The 24,069-nt window shown below is 35.1% G+C and overlaps 1 protein-coding gene across 4 annotated transcripts in view; it reads right to left on the bottom strand.

The window, feature by feature from the left end:
• TLL1 (tolloid like 1) overlaps positions 1-24,069 on the bottom strand; it is a 213,385-nt gene that overhangs the window by 82,076 nt on the left and 107,240 nt on the right. For all 4 annotated transcript variants that reach the window (XM_045463733.1, XM_045463738.1, XM_045463745.1 and 1 more), the window contains 3 exons: positions 23,752-23,930; positions 12,232-12,337; positions 3,820-3,944 (listed from right to left, as the gene is read on the bottom strand). In XM_045463733.1, coding sequence (XP_045319689.1) covers positions 3,820-3,944; positions 12,232-12,337; positions 23,752-23,930 — 410 coding nt within the window. The remainder of the gene's footprint in view (positions 1-3,819; positions 3,945-12,231; positions 12,338-23,751; positions 23,931-24,069) is intronic.

Consider the following 24,069-nt stretch of genomic DNA (forward strand, 5'->3'; position numbering starts at 1 on the left):
TTTAATATTCAGACTCTATGCTTGCTGAACCTGGCCTTCCATCCCTAAAACCTCCACACAAATGCGCATCCATAGACAGGGATATCCTGCACACATACTGTGTGTGTACCAGCACTGAGAGCTTTTAAATCTGTGAACACGGACTGTACGTGTGCTGATGTGTGAATACGTATATGCTTCTATGTAACAAAAAAGATTCTAATCCTCAGAAGGCTCTTTCTTTTTACATAACCATTTATTTTATATTTTTCCTGATTTGATTAGGTTACTTGACATATTTAGTTGGGGAAGATTTACTGAGAGAATATTAGGGTTGAGAGTGGGTATAAGTACTAAGTAAAAAAAAAAAAGGGTAAAACGGTTATGGCACTAGATAAAAACTAAATTAAGACAAAATGCAAATGAAGACCAGTGACTGTTAAACAGTTTAGAAATAAAAAAGGAAAGGAAATCCTATGATTAGATCAAAGTAGAAAAATACACTGAGAAAATGAGAATCACAAGGAAAACAAAGAGAGAAACAATAGCACACATTACTGATTTATGAAGAGAAGAAATATCCACTCCAACTCATGTGCCCTAGAGAAGATCTCCTTCAGAAGCAAACTGCTGATTACTGGCATAAAGGGAAGATGAAGAGTATAATGATAATAATAATAATAATCCACCACTACATGGGTGTATCTGGTCCTGACAGGATGTAGGATGCAAGGGATTTTAATGACAGGTGTTGAAAGCAGCATTAGTGGGCATCCTTTTAGGGTTCCTTAATGCTAGAAAGACTTGGCAGCTGTCCAAAGGACACAGGGTTGGCCTTTGAGCAGCACTGTCCTGAAACCTAATGAATCCTGGAGTTTAGCAGCTCTCCCTTTGTTTCCCTTCCTTCCCCTTTCTGGGCCTACGTGGCCTAGCGATGGATGACCAGCTCTTATGTCGGAAGAGTGCCAGGGCTGTGAAGGATCATATTCTCTCTTTATATTAACAATGCATAAGGAGATTGTTCTTGTCTGCTTCTAAAAGAACAAGAAATGGCAATGAAAATAATTCTAAACCAAAGGAAACGTTATCTTTGTTCCATCACCTTAAAAACACAACTTTATTCCTGAAGGGAGCTTTTTCATAATTAGTAGGCCCCGACTGCATAAGTAATTCAGGTTTCACATACAAATCTAATTTATATCTCTGGCATATGTATATAGACAAACATAATAACGGATTACACGTTCTTTATCAGCTAGAAAGTCTCATAAAAAACAACAGTGCCTATTGTTTTAATGGAATTAGAAATACATATATTTTAATGCTGTTCATCTCGAATAGATAAAAACACATTTCCTATGTTATTAGTGGAACAGCAACAATATTTTCAGTCTGCGAATTATAACCTGCCCATTAGAAGTCTGCCCTCTTGGACCCAGGGCCCCTTGGACTTATCACAGACCATAAAAGCCACAACGTCACATATTTAAGTGTGACTCAGGTCGGCATTCCTTTCAAGATTAAACTTTCAAGGAATACCTTTATAAAATGCAGATCTAATAGAGCTTTCAGCATAAACTGATACAAAGTAAAGAGTTGGAATGGTGTAGCCAAATGCCTCTGATTGGATCTATTCACGAGCAATTTCTAACAAAAGAAAACAAGAGAAACTCCAAAGGAATACGCAGTTTTATACCTTCTTTCTGTATTAAAACCAAGACATAGCTAGGGGCACCTGGGTGGCTCAAGTGGGTTGTTTCCCACTCTTGGTCTCAGGTCATGATCTCAGGGTTCATGAGTTCCAGCCCTGCATCGGGCTCCATGCTGAGAGCATGGAGCTTACGTGGGATTCTCTCTCTTGCTCTCTGTCTCTGTCTCTGTCTCTCTCTCTCTCTCTCTCTCTCTGTCTGTCCCTTCCCCCGGTTGCCCTCTCTCTCTCTCTCTCAAAATAAATAAACTTTTTTAAAAAGTACAAATAAAAAAGACACAACCAGATTTCATTTTATAAACACTTTCTTCCCAGGTGATTCTCAAATAAGTCATCCTATTTAGTCTTCTATGTACAGTTATGACTCTTTAACATTATTCCACTGATATTCTTGGAGTTACTGGTAAACCTACTACATCAGTGTAACTTAAGTTTATTTGGCCTGTATTTATACCAATATCATTAGGACTCCCCATTGTAAAGTAATGAATAATGTTAAATACATAACCATATACAGGGCTCAAAGCTAAGGACTGCAGAGAAACACACACACACACACACACACACACACACACACACACACACTGGCCGAGAGAGAGAGAGAGAGAGGGAGAGAGAGAGAGAGAGAGAGAGAGAGAGAAACAGAGCAAGAGACAGAAAAAAGAGAGACAAGGAGGGATTTGTTTGGTGGGCATTAAAAAGTCCAAGATAGGAAAAAAGTCATTCTCAAAGATTTCATGAACTAAAAGTTAATATATTTTTATTTTTTAATACATATATTTCTTAGCTCTGTCTTCATCATGCCATTAATAAGCAACTTGCCTTTTATACTGCTTTAAAAACACAAGATATCTTTCTCACTGATGATGGTACCTTCATGAATGTGGTTTCACTGTATTAACAAACCAATTTACACATTATTACTGCATTTAAAGAAAAAAATAGCCTATTTATGTATGTACATAATGAAAATCTCAAGTGAAAACTATACTTATCTTCCTATTAATAACTGAAATATTTAAGACCTATAGGCTGAAAATTATAGTGTCACAAATTTTTACTACTTTTTTGATTCCTACTCACTGCCTTTCTTACAATTCAGTGTGCAAACGTATCTCCAGTTTGCTTTCTAAGTGTTATATATATGTATATATGTTTTTAGAGAGACAATCAAACTGGTTTTATATGTGAACTTTCTACTCATTTAAGTGCTATTAGTCACACAATTTTCCCACAAATTTTCTACACTCAAAGTTAAAAAATATGGTACATCCAGTATTGACAGAAATTACCCAAGGATCATTCATTTCTTTTGTCACAGTGGTACCATTCACTTATAAATCCATCTTTCCTGTGGAAATTTACATTAAAAAAATAAACACCACACATACATTCATATATACATGAACCAAAATTTGGGGGAAAGCTGTGCTAACCAAAGCTAAACATATTTCTTAGAATTAGGGTGTTTCAAAGGATTTTGACTATGGAGGAGGAGCATAAAATATGCAGTATTTCCAGTTTGGAAGAAAACCCTTTTTTCTCTCTTAGACGATTGAGTCTTGGAACATTCTTACTAACACCTTCCCTTAATCTCTTTTTCACAACTTTATCCAGTAGCAAAACATACAGTAACTCACTAGCAACATGGCTAGAACTCAGTTTACTCAAAAGAAGTTATAAAATTCAAACTAATAAAATTTGAATTTGTATACCATTAATGATAGTATTTGCAAGAAAAAAGATCATTTAGTACTCAATTCTGAAGTTGAAATAAAAAATATTCTTTTTATGTTGGCAAGAAAATTCAACATTTGACTATGAAATCATGCAACTATTTAATAACAACTATGAAACAATCATGCTTTTTTGCTCTTTTACTTGTTAAGTTAAAACAAATAAAACATACTATCCCTGTGCCTTACATTTGATTTCTAGCAATTTGTTTTTAATTATATCAATGGGTGTTCCAGAGTTCTCTCATTTCATTTTATGATTAACTGACTTTGAACTGAATACGTCACTTGCCAGCATGGAGAGACACAAGTAAACAGTTCAGTAAACTGTGGCTTATTCATCTGGAAGAGTGCAATCAGGCACAATTATGGTTCTGTTTTCGTATGGTGCCATACCTGGACATCTATACAGCTTTCTTGCCTGTGCAATATCTCCTTTGCTTAAACGGGTTCGCTGACCGATTGCAGGACGTATGCCATTATCATCACGAGATGGGAGAATAGTATCCAGAAACATCCCCCTGAAAAAAATCAGAAGCAAGCCACACATAAGTCACCAAATTAAGACAATTACATTCCTTACAAGTATAAGATTATTTTTTTTCAAAACCGTGTCAATTAAAAGGAAAAAGCATCAGTGTTGAAATTTAAATAGTGCGCCAGACTTTCAAAACACGTTCATCGAAGTAGGAAAAAAAAAAAGTTGTGTTAAACTGTATACCTAGCATAAAGTCAATGATGAAATTCACTTTAATTTAGAAATGATTTTTAAAATCTAGAATTCTACATAGCTTCCCACACCAAGTAAACCATGGTTTTTATTTTAGTCTTTTAAGCAGATCTAAGAACCCTTGGATTACTAAATTGTAAAACAAATTTTCCTCATAGAAATCTATTTTTAAGGACAATGTATAATACATATTTTTAAGGTTACTAAGATTGTAAAAGTCAAGCAAAATATGTTATTTTTTAGTTAAATTACTAATTAACCCATGTATTCTTAGAAGTCCAAGTATCAAACTATATATTAAAAGAACAAGAAAAAAGAAAGTGTCAAATTTTAGAAACAACAGTTTAAAGCAAAATAGTTTTTTGATAAATGCACACACAGAAAGAAAATAAAATTTTCAGGATGCCTGGGTGGCTCAGTCGGTTAAACATCAGACTTCGGCTCAGGTCATGATCTTGCAGTTTGTGGGTTCGAGACCCACGTCAGGCTCTGTGCTGACAGCTCAGAGACTGGAGCCTGCTTCGGATTCTGTACCACCCTCTCTCTCTTCCCTTTCCCTGCTTGCACTCTCTATCTCTCTCAAAAATAAACATTAAAAAACAAACTTAGGGGCGCCTGGGTGGCTCAGTCGGTTAAGCGTCCGACTTCAGCTCAGGTCATGATCTCGCGGTCCGTGAGTTCAAGCCCGCGTCGGGCTCTGTGCTGACGGCTCAGAGCCTGGAGCCTGTTTCAGATTCTGTGTCTCCCTCTCTCTCTGGCCCTCCCCCGTTCATGCTCTGTCTCTCTCTGTCTCGAAAATAAATAAACGTTAAAAAAAATTTAAAAAAACTTAGAAAATAAAATTTTCGTGGTAAAATTAAGAGGATAAAACTAGCAATGCATCCATGATGCTAACTTAGAGACACTGAGTTGTGAGACCAAGGTCGTGATAAAACTCAACATCTTCTTAATATTCAAAACTAAAAATTCTGAATATACTGCATTAAAGATAATCTTAATTTTGCAATGAATATCAACATTTATAGCTCTAAAGGAAGAACTGAGCTTAAAAGTTAGAGTGGGAAACTATTCCAGTGGTAAGAAGGATGGCGTATATGAGGGTTTTCAAAAAAAAGAAAAGCTTTCTATAAAAGTATTTGAAATTAGTTTTTTTTTTTATTATTCTAGGGAGAGAGAGAGAGAGACAGCAAGAGCAGGGGAGGGACAAAAAGGGGGGGGAGAGAGAGCGAGAGAGAGAGAGAGAGAGAGAGAGAGAGAGAATCCTAAGCAGGCTCCATGCTCAGTGCAGAGCTCAACATGGGGCTCAATTGCATGTGGGATCATGACCTAAGCCAGATTCAAGAGTTGGAAGCTCACCCAACTGAACCATCCAGGTGTCCCAAAAGTATCTGAAATTAAGAAATACAATTGTAAAAAATTTTTTTAAATAAGATGAAAGACATGAAACGCCTTTCCAAAGCTTTAATGAATACATTGTATATTAAATACAAGTTAAAGGAAATTTCACCTCTACTTATTCTTTCCTTTAGGGAATACTAACCAAGCACTGTGGTAAGTCTGGATTTATAGCCTTTAATAAACACTCAGGATTCTCACATTTTAGTGTGGGGTGAGAGACATTAAACAAAAGACTGACAACTGAGATAGTGACAGGTACTATGGAGAAAAAGAAGTGAAGACGGATATTGATTACCCAGTGATGGGGTAGCTTTTAAACAGTGAGATCAAAGGAAAATTCACTTGGAAGTTGACAAATTGGGCAAACATGAAGGGAGTGAAGGCGGGGGCATTGTGGGTAAATGGGAGTAGGGACTTCCAGAGAGAAAAAACAGGAAATTCAACGGCTCAGAGATGGGAGGATCCTTAAAGTGTCTGAGTGTCACACAGATGATGTGACTCGTAGCCTGAGGAAAACTGTTAATATTTGGAAGATGGTAAACAGGGGAGTGACATGATCTATGAGTATTTTATGACTAACCTCTCTGGCTCCGAGGTCAGGGTAGTGATCTTTTAGATAAAACCTGGATAACGCAAATAGAGAATGGAACTCTATAAATTTAAGTATCTAGAGAACGCCACATGCATACTGCCTGAGATAAAAGTAGGGAGGGAAACTAATGATTTATGGGAGGTGACTAGCAAAAGTGAGGGCTTGCACATACTTAATTAGATGCAACTACAGCTAGGCCAGTGCAATTGAAGGGGAAGTAGAGCTATAAAATAGGGTAGCAGTGAGAAAAGCCATTCTTCAACTACACTTCATGAATCAACATATACATTAAATAGGGTAAGTCCAAATTAGTGAAGGGCTGCCATTTCTGTAGTACTTCAGCACCAACAAAGTATTCACTATTTCCTATTTCTAAAAACAGATTTGTAATCTTTAAAGGTTGATTTTTTCCAGTTTTCAAAACAGTTCAACTTGAAAAGGTCAAGGACATCTTGGCATGAATATATTCAAACTCAGACAACAGAGTGATGAATTTTGACTTCTTCTCTCTACTGAGGTAACCTCTCATTCAGAAGGGGGTAAGTCACCATTTCTTTTGTTCTTTCTTTGTGGTCAGGAAGTTAACAATTCTCTCCCTCCACATCCAGGCCATTAAGTAATGCAGGCTCTTCCTGACTATCCTCAGTGAGGCACTATCAATAGGCCAGAGACAGATTACAAAAGGCTTCACATACTAATCTTCACTGGCTCCATCTACATGAGAAGAGTGAATGAGCTATGCTTTTTAAAGAAACTTTGTAAAATTTTGTAATTTTTTTATTAATGAAAAATGAGCAATCCCAGTTAACAAGCCTCTATATTCCAAATTACCCATGCATATAAAGATCCCATTTATCTAGTCCTATTCTCCCTAAAAGTAAGTACCCAAATCTGCTGATGGGCTACATTCATGAAAACAACTAAAACTTTTACAGACTCCCTGGATCCAGAATAGAAAAAATATATAAAATTTCAAATATTTGCATTAATAGAATGAAGAACAAAAAACCACATGTTCATCTAACTGATGTAGAAAACTCATTTGACAAAATTCACACCTTTCAAGATAAAAACTTTCAATGAACTAGGAATAGAAGGAAACCATCTCAACATAAAGACCATGAATGAAAAACCTACAGCTAACATCATACTCAGCAGTGAAAAACTGAGTTTTTCATCTAAGATCAAGAACAAAGCAGAAATGTCCACTCTCACCACTTCTATTCAACATAGTATTGGAAGTTGTAGCCAGAGCAATTAGGCAAGAAAAAGAAGTAAAATAAGAAAAAAAGAATTGAAATCTTCTCTCTTTGCAGATCATATAATCCTATGTGTAGAAAACCTTAAGGAGTCCACAAAAAAAGTTAGAACTAATAAATTCAGCAAAGTTGCAGCATTCAAACTGAACACACAAAAATCAGTTGCAATTCCATACAATAACAATGAACAATCTGAAAAGGAAATGAAGAAAAACAATTCCAAGGGCATCTGGGTGGCTCAGGTGGTTAAGCGTCTGACTTCAGGTTATGATCTCACAGTTTGTGAGTTCGAGCCCCATGTCTGTCAACACAGAGCCTGGAGCCTACTTCAGATTCTGGGTCTCCCTCTCTCTGCTCCTCCCCTGCTTTTGCTCTGTCTCGGTCTCTCTCTCTCAAAAAATGAATAAACATTAAAAACTTAAAAAGAAAAAAGAAAAAAAATCCATTTAAAATACCATCAAAAAGAATAAAGTACTTAGGAATAAGCCCAACCAAAAAGGTGAAAGACTTCTAAATTAAAACTACAAAACATTGTTGAAAGAAATTAAAGAAGACAAAAATAAATGGAAAGACATTCCATTCTTATGGATGGCATGGACATTCTACGCTTAATTTGTTAAAATGTCCACATGACACAAAATGATCTATAGATCCAGCACAATCTCTATCGAAACCCAATATAATTTCTTGCAGAGACAGAAAAACAGACCCAAAATTCATATGGAATTTCATAAAACCTCAAATAGTTAAAAAATTTTGAAAACAACAAAGTTGGAAGACTCACACATTATGATTTCAAAACACATTATTAAGCTAAAGTAATCAAAGCAGTGTGTTACTGGTATAAAGACAGACCTATAGACCAATGGAACAGAATAAGAATCTCAGAAACAAACCCTAGTAAACACAGCAAATAATCTTTAACAAGGGTGCCAAAAACAATCAGAAATGTATATATATATTTTTTCAATAAATGATACTGGGAAAACTGAATATCCACATAAAACAATAAAGTTAGGCAATTATTTAAGCTATATAAAAAGTTAACTAAAAATAGATTAAAGACCTAAACACAAATCCCAAAACTATAAAAATCCTAGAAGAAAATAGTGGAAAACCTTCATGACATAGAATCTGGCAATAATTTCTTGGATATGACACTAAAGCACAGTTAACAAAAGCAAAAACAGGTAAGTGGGACTACACAAATAAAAAAAAAAAAAACTACTATGCAGCAAAGATGAAAAAAGGAAAATATTTGCAAATTATACATCCAATAAGGAGCCAGAATGTATACAGAACTCCTACAATTCAACAACAAAAAATGAATCATCTGACTTTAAGATGGCCAAAAGAATTGAATAGACATTTCTCCAAAGACAATACACAACTAGAAAGCACACGAAAGGATACTCAACATCATTAATCATCAAAGAAATGAAAATCAAAACTGCAATGAAACATCAAGTCATACCCATTAGGATGGCTACTATTTAAAAAGAGAAAAAAAAAAAAAAAAGAGACAATAACACATGTTGGTAAGGATATGGATTAATTGGAACACTTTGTGTACTGCTGTGGGATTGTGAAATGGTGCAGCTACTATAGAAAACATGATGAAGTTTCTTCGAAAAATTAAAAATAGAACTACCATATGATCCAGCAATCCTATGTCTGGGTATATATGCAAAATAATTGAAAACAGGATTTGGCAAAGATATTTGCATACCCATATTGATAGCAGTACTATTCACAATAGCCAACAAGTGGAAGCAACTCAAATGTCTATCAGTGGATAAATAGATAAATAAAACATGGTATATACATACAATGGAAAATTACTCAGCCTTGAAAAGGAAGGAAATCCTTTCACATGCTACAACTTGGATAAACCATGAAGACATCATGCTAAATGAAATAAGCCAATCACAAAAGGACAAATACTGTATGATTCTACTTAATGAGGTATCTAAAGTATCCAAGTTCATGGAAACACAAAGTGGAATGGTAGTCACCAGGGGCTGGCAGGAGGGGAAATGGGGCATTATTGTTTAATGGGCACTGGGTTTCAGTTTTGCAAGATGAAAAAGTTCCAAACATCTGTTTCACAACCATGTGAATATACTTAACATCACTAAGTGTACACTTAAAAAATAGTTTAATTATTTAGTTTAACTAAATAGTTAACTAAACTATTAGTTAACTAGTTAACTAACTAACTAAACTATTAGTTAACTAGTTAACTATTGTTAACTAGTTAACTAAACTAACTAAACTAAACTATTTAGTTTAACTAAATAGTTTAACTATTTAGTAAACTATTTAGTTTAACTAAATAGTTTAACTATTTAGTAAACTATTTAGTTTAACATCACTTTAGTGTACACTTAAAAAATAGTTATGATTGCAAATTTTATGTTCAGTGTCTTTTTTTTTTTTTTTAATTTTTTTTTTCAATGTTTATTTATTTTTGGGACAGAGAGAGACAGAGCATGAACGGGGTAGGGGCAGAGAGAGAGGGAGACACAGAATCGGAAACAGGCTCCAGGCTCTGAGCCATCAGCCCAGAGCCCGACGCGGGGCTCGAACTCCCGGACGGCGAGATCGTGACCTGGCTGAAGTCGGACGCTTAACCGACTGCGCCACCCAGGCGCCCCATGTTCAGTGTCTTTTAACACACACGCGTGCACACACACACACACACACACACACACACAGAGCTTCAAATACTTTGGAGGTGATGGCTAAGAACTGTGACAACTAATTTTTCTCCTGAAATTCGGTTTTTAAATATATGTACAAGTTAGTAAACATTCTCTTTAAAGATCAAAACAATAAAATAATGTGAATTGCATCAACTCTTCTCACAGGTAGATATAGTTACTTTCACTCTAAGTTCACTGGGAAGACTGAATAGGATAATTTTGGAAGAATAAGACAAATAATGGGTCAAGACTGGTTGGCATGCAGCACCATGGTGTGGGGGGTGGGAGTGATGGACTTCAGGCAGCAAGAGCAGGATGGCTTATGGAAAAGAAGAAAAAGAAGCAATTTAAACATGTAAAAGAAATGCAGAATGAGAGGAAATATATATTTTAGACTTTGGTATAGATTCATCATCTATAAAAGACAGAAAGAATGAATTATTTTCTCCTCTTTCCACTACTTCCTATGTTCCAAAGAATCAAAAGTCAGTTTAGCTCTAAATAATATAATACACCAACATACGAGAGGTGCCTTGGCTGAACTGGGACCTGAATCCCATTTGTTACATGTTTCTATGGAAAATTCAATTCCAAACACTGATCTAAAAATAAAGTTTTATAACTCTTTGAGATTAATTTCAGGCCAAATTTATGGGTGTATTTCTACCAAAACTTAAATTCAATTCCAAAAACAACATATATATTATATCTGTATAATATATATATATATATACACACACACAGTATATAAATATATAAACTACAGGTATAAACTATATATATGTATATATACACACTTCAGTAGAAAATAATTATTAAATACAGTGAATAATTATTAAAATACAGTTCACACTCAATTTTTTAAATAATATAATTTTGTCTTTTTAAAGGAGCATAATTTAAAAATGTATCTAAGTATTAAAAGCTCATTGACACATCATTCTTTACTTTTTATTAAGAATTATTTTAGGGGGCACCTGGCCGGTTCAGTTGGTGGAGCATGGGACTCTTGATTTCGGGGTTGTAGGTTCAACCTACAACGTGGGCATTGGGTGTAGAGATTACTTAAAAAAAATAAAAATCTTTAAAAAATGAAATGTTAAAAAAAAGGATTTATTTTTCAAAAGACAGGGGTATTAATTTGAATTTTTTATCTCCTTTCTGACCCTGCACTTAGAAACAGATGTTTGAGGGGCATCTGGGTGGCTCAGATGGTTAAGCATTATACTCTTGACTTTGGCTTAGGTCATAATCTCATGGTTTGTGGTTTTGAGTCCTGCGTCTTCTTTCTCTTTCTTTCTCTGCCCCTCCCCCCCAAAATAAATAAACTTAAAAAAAATTTAAAAAAGAAATAGATGTTAGATGAGTTGTGAAGTGGACATAAGTGGACAAAAAAGAATGAGTTAGACATATGAGTGTAAAATGAGCATAAATGTGGAAAGGGGATGATTTCAATGATTTGACAGATCTAAATTCCTTACCTGGGAACTATTTGCTCGATGACATCATCTTTAGAATAAAGTTATTGAAACCGAAATTTATTGCGTTCTTTAAAAATAGCATTAAATCTTTAATGAAATGAATTTAAGGTTAGTAAGTGGTGAAATTCTAAATTACATGAGGCAAAATATCTTCATAATATGTTCTTTGAGAATTAAATTAGTTAAGCACCTTTCAAGCATAACTAGTAGTTGAGCAATAGAAAATACACAGTAGAGAACACAACTTAAATAGAGAATAAACATTCCAATTCAACAACCAAGTACCCTATGTGATTTGTGAATGCCTAAGTTTCCTTAAATGATGCTATGCCAATTTAAAACTGATTGGTTTAATAATCATTTTCATTGGACTTTTAAAATTGCCTTAGGAATATGAAATAGTTTTAATTAATTCATACCATTTTAATTTTTAATCTGAATGTATGTATTTGATAGGAAATGTGAAAACATGTTTTTAAAATCTCAAATGCTGGTGTTGGCTATAAACCTTAATCGAGTATTTTTGTACTTGAGGGCAACAGTCTTTGAAAGAGCTTCAAGTTCTAATGTTAAGCATAGCTTTGTCAGGAGCCACACGGAGGAAAGGAATTAAAAGTCAAAAGGTATAACCTGAGACTCCAACCTTGAGAAGGTGTTCCTGGCATAGTGCATGATACTGTCAAAATCGTATCTTTCTCCAAGTGAGTTTACTTCTCCAGGCTCCATCTTCAGAAAATTGTATTCTTGACCTAAGAAACATTTCAGAAGCCTTTTAGCAGACAGAGACAAGAACAGAAGAGCCCCTCCTAAGCCTGCATCTGCTTTTTACTAAATGCAAGTTGCAGCTAAATGCGAACACCCAGGTACATGCAAAAGTATGCATGCTGTTTTCACTTAACATCACGTTGAAACATTAATACTGAACTTTATTAATAAGTTAATTTGGGGGGAAAAAGGTAGATTATCAAAAACATACTTTGGATTGTTTTGCATGTATATGCTTTATGTTCTTATAAATACTTTTTTCTTTTTTAATCTCACTGCTTTTTTCAACACTGCAGGAATGATTATAAAAAGTTACATCGTTACCAAATGGGACTCCACCTTTCTCTTAGGACTACATTTTCCAAGATCAACCAAAATTATCTTTTGCTTTAGAGTCTTTCTCTGAAACACTGAGAAAAATATAAAAAGAGTATTTGCATGTACACATAATACTGCAGGCTTTAGCTATGTGACTTTGTCATTAAAGGCAAAAACAATAGCAGCAGATTTCACTCAAAATTGAAACAAGATTCTCTCTCTCTGATGAATCCATTCCAACCTCTACTTGGAGGGTGTTTTGATCGGGAAGAATATGCTTGAGAACTTAATAATTTATTTTTGCTTTACTTTTCACAACTGTTATTTTAACTTCTGGACATTTTCCTTTTAATAGGTTTCTCAACTGGTTGTTTATATCTGTATTGTTACACGGTTTCTTGAAATTTGAAAATAACAGACTTAGATTTGTACATCCATGGCAGTTGTTCCAGAAACAGAGAATTTCCTCAGATAGAGATGAGACCTCAGTGACTCTGTTTTCATAATTTCAGTAGCCAAAGACAGCTGCTTTAGTGGCTCACGTAACTTAAAAAGCTTTGAAAGATCAAAATGTAAAGGTGAGCTCCTAGAATTCCAAATTCAAGGTTCCAACTTAAAATGGAACAACACTCATCTAACTAGGTTTTTATTCCACTCATCTAACTAGGTTTGTATTCTAGATTACAACACTCATCTAACTAGGTTTTTATTCCAACTGCCATATTACTATGAAAAATATAAATATCACATTAATAACATTTTCCAAACGACAATAAAGAAATAGAGTGATACCAAAGTATAGTATGTCTTCTGCATGTGATAAGGAAAAGTGGTGTGCTCAGCACTAATGATTAAAGAATCATCCTGAAGTGACAGAACCCAAGTCCCAGACTAAAGTGTTTTGGTCTCTCTTTCAATTAATTCACACATTAGCTAGTTTTTAATGAACTAACCAGCCTCTACAGTGAAATATGTGTTCCACAGATCTCTGATGTGCCTATTTGTACTATAACTATTTTCAGGAAATACTCTGTATTCTTGCCAACCTCTCACAGAAGCAACTATTAAAACTCTCTTCTTCATAAGGAATAAGTATGTTTTAACATATCCAGTTCTGAGGTGAGGTTTTCATAAAGCTATGGAGTTGATTTTATAGATACTAATCTATGCCCAGTGGAGAGTGGAGATTTCAAAATTCAAGCACACTATGGGAAGATATTCTCTAGTTAAAGCAAAATGCTTCATAAAAATTTCTGAAAGTGGAACATTAAGCAACTTTAGTCATAGATTCTGAGGCATATAATTGAGTACTTAACATGCAGGTGACTCAGTGTTTTGTGCTAAATAAAAACAATATAACCATACATGGTCCAAATAAAGAAAACTGAACTTATTTCATGAATAAAGGGAAGAAGACCAGAGATACAGAGAACCAGGGGAACTCACCCTAAACAATTAAGAAAAAAAAAAAAGATGATGAACCTTCTTCTTGAAGGCATATTCTAAAAGGGATTAAAGTGGGGCACCTAGACGGCTCAGCTGGTTAAGCATCTGACCCTTGGTTTCAGTTCGGGTCATGATGTCATAGTGATTTCAGTTCAGATCATGATCTCGCGGTTCATGAGTTCAAGCCCTGCATTGGGCTTTGCACTGACAATGCAGAGCCTGCTTGGGATTCTCTCTTCCTCTCTCTCTCTCCCCACTGCTCCTTCTCTGCCCCTCCTCTGCCTGTTCTGTCTCTCTTTCTCAAAATAAATAGAGAAACTTAAAAAAAATAAAAATAAAATAAATAAAATGAAGTAATGCAATCCTTGTAACAATCTGGTTCCTATTGTAGTTACTAATTTTGCATATAAATGTGAGGCTAAAGTCTGCACTTATTAGACATTGCCCTTGAATAACAGTTGATCTTAAGTTTCTGAGCCAGAGCAAGTCATAAATTTGTTGAAGATTAATCTCCAGCATGAACTCTTTCATACTAGAATTGCCCTGCTACACTAGTTCCAAATACTCAGAAAATCTCACACAATAAATTCTTTCTTTTCCATTTGCCTGAATGTTGAGTCACCCAGAGTATGAATAGCCATAATTTCCTAAGCAGTGTTAAGTATTATACATTTATATACTACTTACATATTTCTTGCTTGTTTTAAATACATCCTTATGTTAAAACAGAGTCCTATTATTAAGAGTAAGAATCATTCTTGAAAGTTACTTCCTTTATAAGATGTTTTCTCCATGTAATAAAAGAAACCTAATAGCTATGGTTAACAGCAAACTTCTCATTAATTGATAGTTGAAATCATTTCCCGAAATATTGTCTCCTTTTTATTTCTTTCTTAATGGTATAAAGTAAGATGAACTTTCATAGCTGGCTCAGGCATTTGAGCCTCCTATATTGGGAGTAAACGTTTGCTTTACTTCTCCTTGATAATCAACACTACAAATGATTTCATCATTTTTTAAACTGATGTACAATTGACATACAATATTATATTAGTTTCACGTGTACAACATAGTGATTAGATGCTTGTATACACTGCAAACTGGTCACCACAATAAATCTAATCACCATCAATCACCATGCGGAGTTAATAAAGTGCTGACTGAATTCCCTGTGCGGTACATTACATCTCCATGACTTACTTATTTTATAACTGGAAGTTTATACTTCTTGATTCTGTTTACCTACTTCATATCCCCAAATCCCCTCTCCTTTGGCAACCACCACGCTATTCTCTGTATCTATGAATCTCAGTTTTGTTCTGGTTTATGCGTTTGTTAGTTTTGTTTTTTAGATTCCGATTAGAATTGAAATCATGCGGATTTGTCTTTCTCTGTCTGACTTATTTCACTTAGCATAATACCCTCAAGGTCCATCAATGTTGTCACAAATGGCAAGATTTCATTTTTCATGACTGAGTAATATACCAGTGTGTGTGTGTGTGTGTGTGTGTGTGTGTGTGTGTGTGTGTGTGTGAGAGAGAGAGAGAGAGAGAGAGAGAGACAGAGAGAGAGAGAGAGGTCTTCTTCATTCATTTATTGACAGATGGATACTTAAGTTGTTTTCCTATTTTGACTACTGTGGATAATGCTTCAATGAAGACAGGGATGCATATATCTTCTTGAATTGGTGATTTTGTTTTCTTTGCATAGATACCAAGAAGTGGAATTGTTGGATCATATGGTAGTTCTATTTTTAATTTATTGAAGAACCTCCATCCTGTTTTCTATGGTATCTTCACCAGTGCATGAAGACTCCCTTATCTCCACATCCTTCCAAGACTTGTTATCTCTTGTCTTTTTTATAAAAGCTGTTTTAACAGGTATGAGATGATATCTGATTGTAGTTTTATTTTGCATTTCCCTGATGATTAATGATGTTGAACATCTTTTCATGTGCCTGTTGCCTATCTGTATGTCTTCTTTGGAAAAATGTCTATTCAGAGCCTCTGTCCATTTTTTAACCAGATTATATTTTGTTGTTAAGTTGTATGAGTTCTTTATATATTTTGGGTGCTAATAACCCCTTATCAGATATATGATTTGCAAATGTCTTTTCCCATTCAGCAAGTTGCCTTCCATTTTATTGATGGATTCTTTCACTATGCAGAAGTGTTTTAGTTTGATGTAGACACATTTATTTTTCCTTTTATTACCTTTGCATTTGGAATCAGATCAAAAAAAAAAACCATTGCTAAGCCTAAAGTCAAAGAGTTTACTGCCAATGTTTTCTTCTAGGAATTTTATGGTTCCAGGTCTTACATTGGACTTTAATCCATTTTGAGTTAATTTTTGTGAATGGTGGAAGATAGTGGTCCACTTTCATTCTTCTGCATGTAGCCGTCCCGTTTTCCCAGCACCAATTATTAAAGAAACTATCCTCTCCTCATTGCATTGTTCTTGCTCCTTTTGCTATAGATTAATTGATCACAGATGTTTTAGTTTATTTCTAGGCACACTATTCTGTTCCACTGATCTATGAGGCTGTTTTTAAGCCGGTACCATACGGTTTTGATTACTGTAATTGCATAGTATAGTTTGAAATCAGGGAGCATGATACTTCTGGTTTTGTTTTTTCTTTCTCAAGATTGCTTTGTCTATTCAGAGTCTATTGCGACTCCATACAAATTTTAGCATTATTTGTTCTAGGTCTCTAAAAATTGCCATTAGAATTTTCATAGGGATTGCACTGAATCTGTAATATTGCTTTGGGTAGCATGGATATTTAACGATATTAATTCTTCAATCCATGAACATGGAATATGTTTTTACTTATCTGTGTTTTCCTCAATTTCTTTCATCAGTGTCTTACTAGTCTTCAGTATACAAGTCTTTCACTCCCCTGGTTAAACATATTCCAAGGTATTTTACACCATCTGATGCAATCATAAATGATTGTTTTCTTGATTTCTCTTTCTGATAATTTATTAGTGTATAGAAATACAATAGTTTTATATATTAATTTTGTATTCCACAAAATTTACTGAATTCATTTATTGGCACCAGAAGTTCTTTTGGTGGAGCCTTTAGTTTCCTACAAATAGCATCATGTCATCTATAAATAGTGGCCATTTTACTTCCTTTCCAAATTGTATGCCTTTTACTTCTTTTTCTGATCGAACTGCTGTAGCTAGAACTTCCAATAGTATTTTGAATAAAAGTGCCAAAAGTGTCTTGCTCCTGACCTTACAGGAAACACTTTCAGTTTTTCACCACTGAGTAAGATATTAGCTGTGATTTTGTGATATATGGTCTTTATTATGTCAAAGTACATTCCCTCTATACCCACTTTGTTGAGAGTTTTTATTATAAATAGATGTTGAATTTTCTCAAGTGCTTCTTCTGTATCTTTTTAATTGATCATATGATTTCTATGTTTTGTGGGGTTTTTTGTTTCCAATTATTATTTTTTAATATAATTTATTGTCAAATTGATTAACATACAGTGTGCTTTTGGTTTTGGAGGTAGATTCCCGTGATTCATCGCTTACATACAACACCCAGTGCTCATCTCAACAAGTGCCCTCCTCAACGCCAATCACCCATTTTCTCCTGATGTTTATATTTTGTTAATGTGGTATATCGCATTGATTAATTTGCACGTTTGAGCCATCCTTGCATCCCTAGAATAAATTGCACTTGATCATAGTGTATGATCCTTTTAATGGATTATTTTGGTTTATTAATATTTGCTAATACTTTACTGGGGATTTTTGCATCTATATTCATCAGGGATATTGGCCTGTAATTTTCCTTTTTTGTGCTGCCCCTGTCTGGTTTTAGTATTAGAGTAATGCTGACTTTGTAAAATGAGTTCAGAAGCATTTCATCCTCTTCAAGTTTTTGGAATAGTTTGAGAAGGATAGGTATTATGTCTTCTTTGAATATTAAGTAGAATTTACCAATGAAGCATTCTGGTCCTGGACTTTTGTATGTTGGGAGTTTTTAGTTACTAATTCAATCTCTTTATAAGTAATTAGTATGTTCAGGTTTTCTATTTCCTTATGATTCAGTCTTGAAAGATTGTATGTTTCTGGGAACATAACTAATTCTTCTAGGTCACCCTATTTGCTTACCTATAATTGTTCATATTAGTCTAATGATCCTTTGTATTGCTATGGTATCAGTTGTTACTTCTATTTCATTTCTAATTTTATTTATTTGAGCCTTCTCTTTTTCCTGGTGAGTCTAACTGAAGGTTTATCAATTTTACCTTTTCAAAGACCTAACTTTTAATTTCATTGATCTTTTCTATTATCTATTAAGTTCTATTCCATTTATTATTTCCTTTCTTCTACTAACTTTGGCTTCATTTGTTCTTTTTCTAGTTCCTTTGGGTGTAAAGTTAGATTGTTTATTTGAGCTTTTTTTTTTTTTTTTTTTTTTTTTGGTTTCTTGAGATAGGCCTGTATTGCTATGAACTTAACCTCTTATAATCACTTTTACTGCATTCCATAGATTTTGGTATATCATATTTCTATTTTCCTTTGTATTTAGGTATTTTTTAATTTCTCTTTTAAATTCTTCAGTGACTCAGTGGAGAAAATATCTTTTTTCCATTCCTTCACTTTCAGTCTGGTGTCCTTAGTTCTTAAGTGAGTCTCTTATAAGCAACATATAGGTGAGTAGTTTTTAAAATATTCAGCCACTTTATATCTTTTGATGGGAGTATTTACTCCATTTACATTTAAAGTAATTATTGATAGCTATGTACTTATTGCCATCTTGTTGACTGTTTTCTGGATGATTTTGTAATTCCTCTCTGTTCCTTTCTTCTTGTCTTTCTTTTTATCCTTGTGGTTTGATACCTTTCCTTTGTGTTATATTTAATTCCTTTCTCATTTTCTTTTGGGTATTCACTATAAGTGTTTGCTTGTGGTTACTGTGAGATTCACATATAACATCCTATGTATATAACAGTCTATTTTAAGTTGATAGCAACTTAAATTTGAATACATTCCAAAACTACATTCTTACTCCCCCCCGCCCATGTTTTACTTTTGATATCACATTTTCAATCTTTTTATTTTATGTACCTTTGAACTGATTATTATAGTTAATCTATCTTTTTCTTTTGACCTATTTCATACTAGCTTTATCAGTTATTAACCTGTTACCTTTACTATACATTTTTTTTCCCAGTGACATTTTTACTTTTTATGTTTTATTGTCATTAGTTACCATCAGTACTTTTCTATTTAAAGAAGTCCTTTTAGGGGTACTTGGATGGCTCAGTCAGTTAAGTGTCTGACTTCAGCTCAGGTCATGTTCTCACGGTTTGTGAGTTCAAGCACCATGTCAGGCTCTGTGCTAACAGCTCAGAGCCTGGAGCCTGCTTTGGATTCTGTGTCTCTCTGTCTCTCTGCCCTCCTCCATTCATGCTCTGTTTCTCTCCCTCTCTCTCAAAAATAAATAAACACTAAAACAATTTAAAAAAGAAGTCCTTTTACAGTTTCTTGTAAGTCTAGTTTAATGGTTATGGATTCCTTTAAAGTTTTGCTTGTCTGGAAAACTCTCTCTCCTTCAATTCTGAATGATAACTTTGCTTAGTAGAATATTCTTGGTTGGAACGTTTCCCGCCGCCCCCCCCCACACACACACACTCCTTTCAGTATTTTGAATAGGTCATGCCACTCTCTTCTGTTCTGCTAAAGTTTCTTCTAAAAATTCTGCTGATGGCTTTATGGGATTTCCCTTGTATGTAACAAGCTTTTTCCCCTTGCTACTCTTAAGATTATCTCTTTGTATTTAACTTTTGATGTTTTAATTAGAAGGTGTCTTGGTGTGGACCTCTTTGGGTTCATCTTATTTAAAACTCTATGGGCTTCCTGGAGCTGGATGTCTGTTTCCATCCCCAGATTAGGGAAGTTTTCAGCCATGATTTCTTCAGATAACCTTTCTGTTCCTTTCACTCTCTTCTCTTTCTGGGACTCCTATATGCAGATACTATTCTAATTAATGTTGTCCCATAAGTCCCTCAAGATATTCCACCTTTTTAAATTCTTTTTTCGTTTTGATACTCTAAGTGAGTTCCATTGCTTTGCCTTTCAATTCTCTGATCCATTCTTCTGCTTTATCCACTCTATTGTTGAACCCCTTTAGTGTATTTTTCATCCATTATTGTATTCTTCAACCCTGTAACTTCTATTTGGTACTTTCTCATATTTTCTTTGTTTAAGTTCTCATTGTATTCATCCATTCTTCTCCCTGGTGAAGTGAGTAACGTTCTGGCCATTACTTTGAACTTTTTATCAGGTAGACTATGTATCTCTGTTTCACTAAGATCATTATCTGAGGTTTTGTCTTGTCTTTCATTTGAAATATATTCCCCTGTCTCATTTTGCCTCTTCTGTATTTGTTCCCGTGTATGAGGCAGAACAGCTACATCTCCCAGTCTCGAAGAACGGGCTTTGTGTAGAAGATGACCCATGAGGCCCAGGAGCAAAATCCCCTTGGCTACCAGAGCCAGACACTCCAAGGTATCCCCTGTGTGGGGTACATGAACCCACCAGCAGTGGCAGAGCCACAGCCATGGCTGTGAGGTGCTTGCCCGGCTGTGGTATGGCTATGGCACAGGAGGGGTAGGGCATTTGCCTAGCTGTGGTAGATTTGTGGTTTGGGAGGGAAAGCCTCTTGTCTGGCTGACTGTGACATGGTTCTAGTGTGGGGGAGGGTGCTCTCCCAGCTGACTGTGGCATAGCTGAGGCACGGTGAGGGGGTCTGCGCCTACCTGCGCAAGCAGGTTAGGCAGAGATTGCTAAAATGGCACCCACCAGTGTCGGCATTAGCAAGGAGAAAGAGGTTGAAAAAAATGGCACCTACCACTCCTTCTGTCCCTGGAGAGTCCCAACAACATTCCTTCCTGTCTAGTGGTCACTTTACGATTAGTCATTGGGTCTGCTTCACATAAGGACTAGGTGCTTTTCAAGCTGCTGTTTTTGCGCTGGGTCATAGGGTGTGTGAGTCTGCACGTGAGCCCCTTAAAGGCAGGTTCTCCGTTCCTTCCAGTTCTATTCTTCTCCTGGATATAATCCCTCATGGTTTTATGTTTAGGGGGCTCATCTTTCCCGTGCAGGACCCAAAGGTTGAGATGTCTGATGTAGGGCCCAAACCCCTTGCTCCACAGGGGGAAGTGCTGTACTTTTGAGATCTCTTCTGATTAGGGGTCATCATGCCTAGAACTGGATTTTTTGGCAGCAGGTATGTCTCCACCTCTCCTACCCTATCTCCATGTGGGTCTTTAATCCTTTGTTGGAGAGGCCCTGTTCATCTAGTTATCAAGATATTTTCAGAGAAATTATTCCACGCATAGCTGTAGTTTGTTGTGTCCATGGCAGGAAGTGAGTTCAGGATATTCTTAGACTGCCATCTGGAACCACCCTCTCCTCTTCTCCTACTTTATCAGTCTTGAAATGACCTCTTCCCTAGGACATCATATTCAATGATTTTTATTCTACCGTTTAGACCAAACCTTATTGGTCTTTGGGGGGATTTTTTGCCATTTCCTACTTTCTATCCTCAGGTGTATTTTCCTCTCCCTTCAATATTTCCCTAGACAGTCAAATCTACCATCAAATTTCCTTCTCTAGATACAGCCTGAAGTTTAGACTCACTTTTCCTTTGTGTACTAACCACTTCCATTTGGATAATCCAATGGCTTTTCAAAATCAAGGATTTGCTAAATAAAATCATTATCTGTCTTTCTCACTCTAAAAATTATGTTGCTTTGTCCATATTTCTTCCTTCATTTGATGATGTCACCATTCATCCTGTTGCCTAAAAATAAATCCTTGAAGATTTTCCTTCCTATGTTAGTGTTCCTCTTAAAATATATTTGAAAGGTCATTGCCTCTTATTCTTCTTGAACTGCATTTCCTTGACTGAAGACTTAGTCATCTCTTATCAGTTACTTATTTAATCTTCTTATAGGTTTCCTTAACTTAAGTTCATCCTCCCCACCTCAACTTTCCCATCCTCAGTTAAGGATCTCAAAGCCGAAAGAATTCTTTTTTTTTAATCTTTTTTTTAAAAAATCAGAACTTGTTGTGCTTTCAATCATCAATTATTCTCAGTAGCTAAAAGATAAAATCCGGGGCACCTGGGTTGCTCAGTTGGTTAGTCGCCAGGCTTCAGCTCAGGTCAAGAGTTCAAGCCCTGCATCAGTCCCTGTGCTGACAGCTCAGAGCCTGGAGCCTGCTTCAGATTCTGTGTGTGTCTCTCTCTCTGCCCCTCCCCCCACTCACACTGTGTCTCTCCCTCTCTCTCTCTCAAAAATGAATAAATATTAAAAAAAAAAAAAAGATAAAATCTAAGTTCCCTAGCTTCATATAGAATATCCCCTATGATGTAACCTCATTAGGTAATTACCAACTCATCTCCCATTTGCAACATACCATGTAGCCATAATGGGAAAATAAAAATGATTTGATTTTCTATAATTATAGCTATGATCATGATTTTTTTACAGCTTAAAATTCTATAACTCTTCGGTGCACTTTCAACACTTCTACTTTACTTCTAAATTTCAGTTCCTTTGTGACATCTCCCTTGACTTACCAAGGCATTTTGTTACACGTTGCTTGGACTTTATGGTATTCTCATCATATGACTATAATTACTCTTCTCACCCACGTACAATCATGTATATATACGCACATACCCCACATTAAGCCTTATATTTTTCATCACAGCATTTTCAACATCTAACAATGCCTCAATAAATAATTAGAACCAAACATGTGATGAGCAAATACATAGATCAATACCATTAATTACAAGAAATTCTAAGGAATTCAATGTTTGTAACTTAAAACTTGCCACAAATAAAGAAATAAGGACAAATATTTACTTTTCTAATGCTTGAAATACATATGACCTTATAAGATGATTCCAAAAAACAGAATTCATCTTTTGGTAATTGAAATGTACTGATCTTTAAGAATTTACGAAAGTTAAATAAAAAGCTTTAAAATAAGGTTATTATCACACATCAACTATCAGAGAAAATTAAATTTTAATTATATCTGATATTTCAACTACTGAAAAAATTCTTAAGAATTTATCTTCAGGGTAGTTGAAGGAGAATTCTCAAAGAAACTATTTAGACTATCCCAGAAATGACTCATTTCCCTGAAATTTTCTCCAAAAATTGTCCCTGGTATAATACAGATTTCTATGGTAGCAGCACATTTCATGTCAAACCTGGGATCTTTTCTAAATCCCTACCACATAAAGTATAGAGCTAAGTATTAAAAATGCTGTAAAAAATTTAACTATCAATTTGTGGTTCAATAGCCTACACCCATTCTTGGAAAGCACAGAAGTTTAGAAATAAAACAGCTAAACCTTAAGAAAAAAAGATCAAGCATAAAAAGTACCTAAGATCATCCAGTCTGAAGGAAAACAAATTAAAAATATAATACCATCATGGGTATTTTTTTAATCAGCAAAATGCTGATTCTACCATATCGAAAAAAATCAGTTCACATTTTTTTAAGAAAAACTTAAATAAATACTGTAAACACAACTAAAAGATATTCTGTCAACCTTAAACCCAACGTATTCTAAAGCCTCTCACCTGGCTGGATGTTTTCTCTTATGATAGTGACATGGTTATCTCGATCTGGTCGTGTGTGTTCATGCCAAAAGCCTATCACATGGCCCAATTCATGAACAACAATTCCAAATTTATCACAGTTCTTGCCAATAGAGATTGCCTGAGGCCCATTTCCACGCCGACCCACATAAGAGCAACATCTGCAATAAAGGAGAAAAGGGAGATGGTGGTGGAAATGATAAATGAGTTACAGTATGATGAAACTCTGGCAAGAATTATGATGGCCTACAAAGTCCAATACATTCAGAGGCAGAACAGCCTTTCATCAATAAATACAGC

The sequence above is a fragment of the Leopardus geoffroyi genome, chromosome B1 (assembly GCF_018350155.1).
Source record: "Leopardus geoffroyi isolate Oge1 chromosome B1, O.geoffroyi_Oge1_pat1.0, whole genome shotgun sequence".
Classification (NCBI taxonomy): Eukaryota; Metazoa; Chordata; class Mammalia; order Carnivora; family Felidae; genus Leopardus; species Leopardus geoffroyi.